We start from the raw sequence: 11,508 nt of genomic DNA on the forward strand, positions 1-11,508 counted from the left end.
CATTATCCAGCAGTATATGCAGCACCAGAACCTGGCAAAGCGAAACCAGGCGAGTAGGCGACATCAATGCGGTGACGAGAGTGATGAGGACATGGACACAGACTTCTCTCAAAGCACGGGCCCTGGCAATGTGGGCATCATGGTGCTAATGGGGCACGTTCATGCGGTGGAATGCCGATTCTGGGCCAGGGAAACAAGCACAGACTGGTGGGACCTCATAGCGTTGCAGGTCTGGGATGAATACCAGTGGCTGCGAAACTTTTGCATGCATAAGGGCACTTTCATGGAACTTTGTGTCTTGCTTTCCCCTGCCCTGAAACGCATGAATACCAAGATGAGAGCAGCCCTCACAGTTGAGAAGCGAGTGGCAATAGCCCTGTGGAAGCTTGCAACGCCAGACAGCTACCGGTCAGTTGGGAATCAATTTGGAGTGGGCAAATCTACTGTGGGGGCTGCTGTGATGCAAGTAGCCAACGCAATCAAAGATCTGCTGATATCAAGGGTAGTGACCCTGGGAAATGTGCAGGTCATAGTGGATGGCTTTGCTGCAGTGGGATTCCCTAACTGTGGTGGGGCCATAGACGGAACCCATATCCCTATCTTGGCACCGGAGCACCAAGCCGCAGAGTATATAAACCGCAAAGGGTATTTTTCAATAGTGCTGCAAGCTCTGGTGGATCACAAGGGACATTTCACCAACATCAACATGGGATGTCCGGGAAAGGTACATGACGGTCGCATCTTCAGGAACTCTGGTCTGTTTCAAAAGCTGCAGGAAGGGACTTTATTTCCAGAACAGAAAATAACTGTTGGGGATGTTGAAACGCCTATAGTTATCCTTGGGGACCCAGCCTACCCCTTAATGCCATGGTCATGAAGCCATACACAGGCAGCCTGGACAGTAGTCAGGAGCTGTTCAACTACAGGCTGAGCAAGTCCAGAATGGTGGTAGAATGTGCATTTGGATGTTTAAAAGCGCATTGGCGCAGTTTAGTGACTCAGTTAGACCTCAGCAAAACCAATATTCTCACTGTTATTACTGCTTGCTGTGCACTCCACAATATCCGTGAGAGTAAGGGGGAGATGTTTATTGCAGGGTGGGAGGTTGAGGAAATTCGTCTGGCTGCTGGTTACGCACAGCCAGACACCAGGTTGGTTAGAAGAGTACAGGAGGGCGCGGTGCGCATCAGAGAAGCTTTGAAAACCATTTTCATGACTGGCCAGGCTACGGTGTGAAAGTTCTGTTTGTTTCTCCTGGATGAAACCCCCCGCCTCTTGGTTCACTCTACGTCCCTGTAAGCTAACCACCCTCCCCTCGTCCCTTTGATCACCGCTTGCAGAGGCAATAAAGTCATTGTTGCTTCACATTCATGCATTCTTTATTCATTCATCACACAAATCGGCAGATAACTAACAAGGTAGCCCGGGAGGGGTCTTGGAGGAGAGAAGCACCAGGAGGGGTGGTGGAGGAGGGAAGGACTAGGCCACACAGCACTTTAAAAGTTTAATACTTTAAAACTTATTGAATGCCAGCCTTCTGTTGCTTGGACAATCCTCTGGGGTGGAGTGGCTGGGTGGCCGGAGGCCCCCCCCACCGCGTTCTTGGGCATCTGGGTGAGGAGGCTATAGAGCTTGGGGAGGAGGGCCATTGGTTACACAGGGGCTGTAGCAACGGTCTGTGCTCCACCTGCCTTTCTTGCAGCTCAACCATATGCTGGAGCATATTAGTTTGATCCTCCAGTAGCCTCAGCATTGAATCCTGCCTCCTCTCATCACACTGCCTCCACCTTTCAGCTTTAGCCCTCTCTTCAGCTTGCTACGTACTCTCTTCAGTCCGCGACCTCTCCTCCCAGTCATTTTGTGCTTTCCTGCACTCTGACATTGTCTGCCTCCATGCATTTGTCTGTGCTCTGTCAGTGTGGGAGGACACCATGAGCTCAGAGAACATTTCATCGCATGTGCGTTTTTTTCGCCTTCTAATCTTCGCTAGCCTCTGGAAAGGAGAAGATCCTGTGATCCTTGAAGCACATGCAGCTGGTGGAGAAAAAAAAAAGGTACAGTGGTATTTAAAAAGACATTTTATAGAACAATGGGTACACTCTTTCACGTGGGTAAACCTTGCTGTTAACATTACATACTGTCAAGGTTCCTCCCCCACTCTGAACTCTAGGGTACAGATGTGGGGACCTGCATGAAAAACCTCCTAAGCTTATCTTTACCAGCTTAGGTCAAAACTTCCCCAAGGTACAAAATATTACACCCGTTATCCTTGGAATGGCCGCTACCACCACCAAACTAATACTGGTTACTGGGGAAGAGCTGTTTGGACGCGTCCTTCCCCCCAAAATACTTCCCAAAACCTTGCACCCCACTTCCTGGACAAGGTTTGGTAAAAAGCCTCACCAATTTGCCTAGGTGACTACAGACCCAGACCCTTGGATCTTAAGAACAATGAACAATCCTCCCAACACTTGCACCCCCCCTTTCCTGGGAAATGTTGGATAAAAAGCCTCACCAATTTGCATAGGTGACCACAGACCCAAACCCTTGGATCTGAGAACAATGAAAAAGCATTCAGTTTCTTACAAGAAGACTTTTAATAAAAATAGAAGTAAATAGAAATGAAGAAATCCCCCCTGTAAAATCAGGATGGTAGATATCTTACAGGGTAATTAGATTCAAAACATAGAGAACCCCTCTAGGCAAAACCTTAAGTTACAAAAAGATACACAGACAGAAATAGTTATTCTATTCAGCACAATTCTTTTCTCAGCCATTTAAAGAAATCATAATCTAACGCATACCTAGCTAGATTACTTACTAAAAGTTCTAAGACTCCATTCCTGTTCTGTCTCTGGCAAGAGCAGCATACAGACAGACCCTTTGTTCCTCTCCCTCCTCCCAGCTTTTGAAAGTATCTTGTCTCCTCATTGGTCATTTTGGTCAGGTGCCAGCGAGGTTACCTTTAGCTTCTTAACCCTTTACAGGTGAGAGGAGCTTTCCCCTGGCCAGGAGGGATTTCAAAGGGGTTTACCCTTCCCTTTATATTTATGACACATACATAGCACATTACATACATAGCACATCCAAGGACACATTTTGCCTCCCCCCCCCACCGCGTGGCGAGCCTCTCACCCCTCCTCTGTCCCCGTGGCTAACAGCGGGGAACATTTCTGTTCAGCCACAGGCAAACAGCCCAGCAGGAATGGGCACCTCTGAATGTCCCCTTAAGAAAAGCACCCTATTTCAACCAGGTGACCATGAATGATATCACTCTCCTGGGGATAACACAGAGAGATAAAGAACGGATGTTGTTTGAATGCCAGCAAACATGCACTGCAATGCTTTGTTCTTCAGTGATTCCCGAGCATGTGCTACTGGCCTGGAGTGGTAAAGTGTCCTACCATGGTGGACGGAATAAGGCTTGCTTTTAAACCATGTATAGTATTTTAAAAGGTACACTCACCAGAGGTCCCTTCCCCACCTGGCGGGTCCTTGGGTGAGTTTGGGGGGTACTGGCTCCAGGTCCAGGGTGAGAAACAGTTCCTGGCTGTCGGGAAAACCGGTTTCTCCGCTTGCTTGCTGTGAGCTATCTACAACCTCCTCCTCATCATCATCTTCTTTGTCCCCAAAACCTGCTTCCATGTTGCCTCCATCTCCATTGAAGGAGTCAAACAACACGGCTGGGGTAGTGGCGGCTGAACCCCCTAAAATGGCATGCAGCTCATCATAGAAGCGGCATGTTTGGGGCTCTGACCCGGAGCGGCCGTTCTCCTCTCTGGTTTTCTGGTAGGCTTGCCTCAGCTCCTTAAGTTTCACGCGGCACTGCTTCGGGTCCCTGTTATGACCTCTGTCCTTCATGCCCTGGGAGATTTTGAGAAATGTTTTGGAATTTCGAAAACTGGAACGTAGTTCTGATAGCACGGATTCCTCTCCCCATACAGCAATCGGATCCCGTACCTCCCGTTCGGTCCATGCTGGAGCTCTTTTGCGATTCTGGGACTGCATCATGGTCACCGCTGCTGATGAGCTCTGCATGGTCACCACTGCTGATGAGCTCTGCATGGTCACCTGCAGCTCGCCACACTGGCCAAACAGGAAATTGAAATTCAAAAGTTCGCAGGCCTTTTCCTGTCTACCTGGCCAGTGCATCTGAGTTGAGAGTGCTGTCCAGAGCGGTCACAATGGAGCACTCTGGGATAGCTCCCGGAGGCCAATACCATCTAATTGCATCCACAGTACCCCAAATTTGATTCGGCAAGGCCGATTTCAGCGCTAATCCCCTTGTCGGGTATGGAGTAAGGAAATCGATTTTAAGAGCCCTTGAAGTCGAAAAAAGGGCTTAGTCGTGTGGACAGGTGCACGGTTAAATCAATTTAATGCTGCTAAATTCGACCTCAACTCCTAGTGTAGACCAGGGCTTACACTGGTACACCTGGTAACTCAGAATGCCATTGAACATGGTGTAACTGGGGGCAATCTTTACATACAGATCAGTTGTTCTTGAATAAATGCTTCTGTGTATTTGACATATGAAGGGTTTTTTTTGTCACATTTCAACCTGAAAATATGTTTATTGTGGCCTGTGGGTGGGAAATCCCAATCTCCATTCAAAGTTAATCTTTGTTTATTAATAAATGTAAACACAAAAGTAGAAAGATCAAGAATATAAATCAAGCCTACCTATTATCTAGAATTTTGTGTCCAACCAACCATGCATTCTCCTTCTCCCCATGTATCCAGGCTGTTGCTAAGTTTTGCTGGTTGTTTTCTCTACAGCATCTCAAAACACTGACTCTTACTTTTTTGCCCATTCTTTGGTTGTCACCAGTTTTCACTACTTCAGCCTCTTTTCCTCTGGCTTCCCAACTTCTGTCTCACTCCCACTTCACTCAGTCCAAAAAGTTGCAGTTTTAAAATCTTCTATCTCACCCATCAGTTAGACTTATCTCTCCACTGGATAGTGCATTATGTCTTATGCAGCCTGGGGCACATTGTCCAACTGCAGAAAGCTCCAGGAATTCTGGAAGAGCTTATACTTGAGAGATTTCCCATGATCAGATGAGCATGTGAACTTCTAACAGTTTATCTGAACTTCAGTTGTTGCTGTTTACCCATTACTATGAGATAGAAATGTTTCCAGACCTAATTTGTCACATTCTTCATTTAAATTTCAGATTCTAGTGTCTTGAGCACTGGGGCTGGCCAGAATGGTAGCCCCACCACTTCTCTGCATACCACTGAGATCCAAGAAGCATTATGTCACCCTGAATCCTAGACAATGGCCATGTCTACACTACAATCTTAAGTCAACCTATGTCCACGCTACCTTCAGTCAGTGGTGTGTGTCCTCACCAGGAATGCTTCCACAGACTGAAGAGGGGCAGTATTGGGGACTGAGAGTCAGGGCTCCCCACTGACTAGGAATCAGTGTGCAGCCACACTGTTCCAATGGGAGCACCCAAAGGCTTTCAGGTACAATATCTCCTGGTCATCAAAGGGCATTAAACATTATCTGGGGGATTTTCTAAAGTGCTTTGCCCAGACACAATTCGGCTTCTATTGACCCCAATAGGAGTTTTTCCACTGACTTCAACAAAGCAAAGTTAGGCTTCTGAAAATCCCACACTACCAGTTTAGTGGAGTCTTACAGAGTGATTGGGGGAAAAAGGGTTGCAATTTGTCACTGTAATGTTTTTTTAATTTAGTATTTCCACTTATTAGTTTATTTTGAATGCTTACTTTAGGGCTAGTTTAATGTGCTCCTTGACATTTCCTTTACTTGACGTATGGATCACAGCTCCTTTTCGGTTTCCAAACCAGTTACTGACAATTGATGGAAAGAGTCTTTACGTTGAGTTCTCTGTAAACAGGCACAAGAAATTAGTATATGTACTAATTATTCAGTACTTAGGAAATACTTTGTTCTTAATGTTTATGATGTACAGATTTATTGCTGCATTGGGGCAGGGATTGTAATTTACTAAATGTTTGTACAGAACACAGCACGATGCCACCCCACCCTTGTGGGTCTTGGGGCACATCCACGATATAAGTGGTAAATAAAATATTAATAAAGTACTAGAAAGAAAGTCAGCCTTCCTCCTCCTCCTCCTCCACCACCTCTTCATTTCAGCTATAGTTTATGGTATGTAATTTCCCAGTCTTTCTTGTGAATCTACTGTTGTGCATACAAATAAACAAAATACAGCTCTGGAGCCAAAATTCAGTCCTTAACCTTAGTGTGCTTAGGTATTATAGAACACCTGGTATACATCTATACCTTGTAAGAAAGATAGGATATAAAACAAATTTTAATTAAACAAACTGCTTCACTGATTACCCATTCCACATTTCTTTGAGTTCCTTGAATTTTGATTGATTAAAGAAATAGAATTTGAGTTGAATTTAATTTATATAGAATTTTACTATCCTTGTCAACTGCAACTAATAATATAGAATGTAAGAAGGCAAAAATAGTATTGGGCTATGATTTTGCTAAGATAAACTGGAAAATTGGTCCGTACAGTAACTATCCAGGTTTCAGGATCAAGTCAAACAACCACAATAGAAAATAACACTTAGTCACTATTCTGGGAAGGTGACTTTGTTTAGATTTTGAGTAAGAGTGGGGCCTCACTTGTGCCAATTGGTTATCAACTCCAGTGTTGCTAACACCACAGAGTAAAAACAATTCCAAAATCATAAAAAATCTGGTCAATTATTTGCATACCAATGCACCTAGGTCTCCTTCCCAAACCATGCACAGTAGTCAGTACTTTTATCGTACTTCCCAGCTATTATATTAGTCCCAAAAGCTGATTAGCATTCCTAACTATCTAACATGAATGCATACATTTCTAACAAACTGTAGAGACTGAGTGCAGTTCAAGAGGGTTGCATACTTGACCTTGTTTTATGTCTGCATACACCTAGAACTTGAAAGGCAGTATTAAACAATTAACTCTGGTAGACACATGTACAATGCTGACTTGCTCAGTTTCAAAGCTACTTAACAACAGTCTTGATGGGAACCTGTAACAAAATAAGGACACACCATATAACTATGTGGCAATCTTTAAAGCACACACACAAACTTGTACACATCCTTACTGATTAGGTACCCAGTTTCAGGAAGTAGTCAACTTACAGATTTGGGTCATCTCCCAAGAGAAACTCTGTGTGTTACTTATCACCAGATCTTTGTTCAGCTGTCAGTTTCCCACTCAGTTATTGTTCACAGCAGGAGTTGACACTGCAAACACAGGTGGAGCAAAGGATGGACATGACTAATCTTCTTCCGGTGAGCTACCAGGCAACCTGAACTACTGGAAAATATAAAGAGAGAATTAAAGGTGCCTATCTCAGATAGTTACTTGGTATCTCCAGAAGGACTCACAGGTGGCTGGCCTAGGACTTTGGTCTTCTCCCTTCCAGTAGAAGACCTATTGGAAGCAATGTGCTGAAGAAGAAAACCCATTTTATCTCATTTCTGCTGGGTGGATCGTTGACCCACACTTCTTTCAAAGATTCAAAATGTCCAACCAAAGTGAACGTTGCCCTCTGTCACCATCTAATCAAGGAATGAGGCTTCACCAGTCAGTTCTTGCAACTAGGGTTGTAATTTTCCAATGTCTTTGTGCAACACATCATGTCATACTAGCTTGCTTAAGACAACTTAGGCCATACCTGTTGGTACAGCCATCTTAGGACATATATTGAACACCAGCTGGTTTACGCCATTCAGCAACTAACTGCTGTAAGTTGATTTCTGTGGGACCCGCTGTAGCCAATTTTGCAAACTATGTTTACTCAAATTGCAGTTTCTTCACAACACAATACGGGCTGCTGAAATGCCCGTTTAAAAGTTTATATAGTTTATATAACATGCCTCCATGTCCTTTGATGCTTTTTAAACTTGTTTTTACAGTTCATTATACAATGCAAAGTCACCTCAAGAACTGTTGTTCTTCAGCACGCTGGAACAGCTGTATAAATCTTCCTTGTTATGTATGGCTGAACTGTGTCTGTGAATTATTGGCCAAACAGTTAAAGTTCTGATTAGTCCACCCTGTGAACAACTCTCCTTATAGTACAATATTTGGTTTGAGTTCCTCTTATTTATTGCCTCTCTCAGCAAAACTGTGTTTCACAAACTTAATAGCATAAATATGCATACTTGATCGCAAATATTAACCTTATGTTTTTATTTTTGTCACTAAAGTAAAAGAAATCACCATGAACAAAATCCCTTTCTTTCTCTAACAGAATTGCCATTGGGGTAAACTCAAAGTTTACTGCTTTGGGCAAACTACTGTTTACAATAGTTTGCCCAAAGCAGTATCACTTATAGTCGATGTCCCTTTGAACATATAATTTCATTTAATCATGATATTTGAGGCAAACTGGATTCTCACTACGATATCTAACAACAGAATATATCATCGTAATATCTACTTTTTTAAAATCGTTCATTCACAGATGGGGATTTTCAGATTCCCTTGTTGGTGTCGGATAAGTCTTACCCTTATTAACGGAACATAGAGTACATCTAAATGCTCCCTTTTTGAATTATTAAAAATAATAAGAAATATGTATTTTTCTGAGATTTTTGGATCGGAATCTCTTTCAGATATACCTGACATCATGAATTGGGGCTCTTAGACATTTACTGGCAAATCCTGCCCCTACTTCTTGGATTTTCAGGGGTTCCTTGTGTGCTGTTCCATATGAAAACTCATATGAAAACACTTTGAAAACTTGTGGCGAACAGGGGAAGTTCCAGATGACTGGAAAAAGGCTAATGAAGTGCCAATCTTTAAAAAAGGGAACAAGGAGGATCCTGGGAACTACAGGCCAGTCAGCCTCACCTCAGTCCCTGGAAAAATCATGGAGCAGGTCCTCAAGGAATCAATTCTGAAGCACTTAGCCAAGAGGAAAGTGATCAGGAACAGTCAGCATGGATTCACCAAGGGAAGGTCATGCCTGACTAATCTAATCGCCTTCTATGATGAGATTACTGGTTCTGTGGATGAAGGGAAAGCAGTGGATGTATTGTTTCTTGACTTTAGCAAAGCTTTTGACACAGTCTCCCACAGTATTCTTGTCAGCAAGTTAAAGAAGTATGGGCTGGATGAATGCACTATAAGGTGGGTAGAAAGTTGGCTAGATTGTCGGGCTCAATGGGTAGTGATCAATGGCTCCATGTCTAGTTGGCAGCCGGTGTCAAGTGGAGTGCCCCAGGGGTCGGTCCTGGGGCCGGTTTTGTTCAATATCTTCATAAATGATCTGGAGGATGGTGTGGATTGCACTCTCAGCAAATTTGCGGATGATACTAAACTGGGAGGAGTGGTAGATACGCTGGAGGGCAGGGATAGGATACAGTGGGACCTAGACAAATTGGAGGATTGGGCCAAAAGAAATCTGATGAGGTTCAATAAGGATAAGTGCAGGATCCTGCACTTAGGATGGAAGAACCCAATGCACAGCTACAGTCTAGGGACAGAATGGCTAGGCAGCAGTTCTGCGGAAAAGGACCTAGGGGTGACAGTGGACGAGAAGCTGGATATGAGTCAGCAGTGTGCCCTTGCTGCCAAGAAGGCCAATAGCATTTTGGGATGTATAAGTAGGGGCATAGCGAGCAGATCGAGGGACGTGATCGTTCCCCTCTATTCGACATTGGTGAGGACTCATCTGGAGTACTGTGTCCAGTTTTGGGCCCCACACTACAAGAAGGATGTGGATAAATTGGAGAGAGTCCAGCGAAGGGCAACAAAAATGATTAGGGGTCTCGAACACATGACTTATGAGGAGAGGCTGAGGGAACTGGGATTGTTTAGTCTGCAGAAGAGAAGAATGAGGGTGGATTTGATAGCTGCTTTCAACTACCTGAGAGGTGGTTCCAGAGAGGATGGTTCTAGACTATTCTCAGTGGTAGAAGAGGACAGGACAAGGAGTAATGGTCTCAAGTTGCAGTGGGGGAGGTTTAGGTTGGATATTAGGAAAAACTTCTTCACTAGGAGGGTGGTGAAACACTGGAATGCATTACCTGGGGAGGTGGTAGAATCTCCTTCCTTAGAAGTTTTTAAGGTCAGGCTTGACAAAGCCCTGGCTGGGATGATTTAATTGGGGATTGGTCCTGCTTTGAGCAGGGGGTTGGACTAGATGACCTCCTGAGGTCCCTTCCAACCCTGATATTCTATGATTCTGTGATTCTATGTGCGTAAGTGCAGGGAACCAAGGGAGTCACATTAGGGAAAGACCAGGAGTCAGCTGAAAAGCTGCAAGGTCCCCAGAGGTCATCTTCCCTGAAGAAAGAGGGAATCCAAAATCTCCTGGTGGCTGTTGGATCATAGTATATACTGCACTGAAATTTTACTTACTATTATTTTTAATGATTCCTTTTTAAACTTCAGCTGTCAGTCGGGAACTGAAAACAGAAAACAAGAGATGGTCATTAGCTGAAAACTGTCTGTATTTAGATTTAAAGAATTCATTAAAATTCCAAGAAAGAGAGAAAAAATATACAGCCTGTGTATACTATTAAAGTTTATGGTTTTGTACTTGTTTTTTGTTATTGTTAAAAAAACAATTTGTTACTGTTAAAACCAATCAGTCTTCCATCTGAAGTTTAGAATGTGGAGTTTACCAATGGGAGTTACAATTAACTGCTCTATGGATATATAGAGGGCATGTTTACACTACATGCTCCTTACAATAGCACATAGAGTACATACATTTCATGCCCCCCTAACACAGGTATAAATGTAGATGGTGAGGCATTACTTAGGAGAGAGTAAAGACACTCCTGAACTCTGTTTTATACACTGCAAAGAATAAATTTATGGCTTATCAGGTGTAACCATGCCTTAGTGGGTCACAGCTGAGGATGCCAAATTCAGGACATACTGCTGAGAAATAGGGCAAACACAACCCAAAACTCCGGTTACTATACCAAACTAGCCACAAAAGTAAACTCCTGTTTCACCAGATTGGCTAACAAGAAAACATAAAGGCAGTTTCCTCAGGCATTCCAGTTCTAAAATCACTACCAAAAACACTGGATTCAGAGGTGAGTGGTTCCTTACAACCAGTCTCATCAAATAATAGGTTCTTCTGATCACAAAGGACCAGCCACAAACCCAGGTCAATATATAACTTAGATCTGACCTAAAAATCACACTGATGCCAATCCTTTAGTATCTAAAATCTAAAAGTTTATTTATAAAAAGAAAGAAAGATCGGTGCAATTTAAAATGGGTTACAGGAATCAATTACATACAGTAATGGCAAAGTTCTTGGTTCAGGCTTGTAGCAGTGATGGAATAAACTGCTGCCTTAAGTAAAGTCTCTGGAATACAGCCACAGTGTTGATGGGTCATTCAGTCCTTTGTTCAGAGCTTCAGTCTGTAACAAAGTTCCTCCAGAGAGAAGAATCAGGATTTAAAACAAAATGGAGATGTTTCCAGGGCCTTTTATAGCTTTTGCCATGTGGAGGGCATCCCATTG

The 11,508-nt window shown here is 43.5% G+C and overlaps 1 protein-coding gene across 1 annotated transcript; it reads right to left on the minus strand.

Moving 5' to 3' along the window:
• Window positions 1-1,363: 1,363 nt before the first annotated feature.
• LOC125641885 (myb/SANT-like DNA-binding domain-containing protein 7) lies at window positions 1,364-7,314 on the minus strand. Its single transcript, XM_075131541.1, has 4 exons — window positions 7,151-7,314; window positions 5,743-5,863; window positions 3,467-4,086; window positions 1,364-2,034 (listed from the first exon to the last, which is right to left on the minus strand). The coding sequence occupies exons 3-4, from the start codon at window positions 4,063-4,065 to the stop codon at window positions 1,977-1,979; spliced, it is 657 nt and encodes a 218-aa protein (XP_074987642.1). The 5' UTR covers window positions 4,066-4,086; window positions 5,743-5,863; window positions 7,151-7,314; the 3' UTR covers window positions 1,364-1,976.
• Between the last annotated feature and the right edge of the window lie 4,194 nt (window positions 7,315-11,508).

The sequence above is a fragment of the Caretta caretta genome, chromosome 8 (genome assembly GCF_965140235.1).
Source record: "Caretta caretta isolate rCarCar2 chromosome 8, rCarCar1.hap1, whole genome shotgun sequence".
NCBI classification, from domain to species: domain Eukaryota; kingdom Metazoa; phylum Chordata; order Testudines; family Cheloniidae; genus Caretta; species Caretta caretta.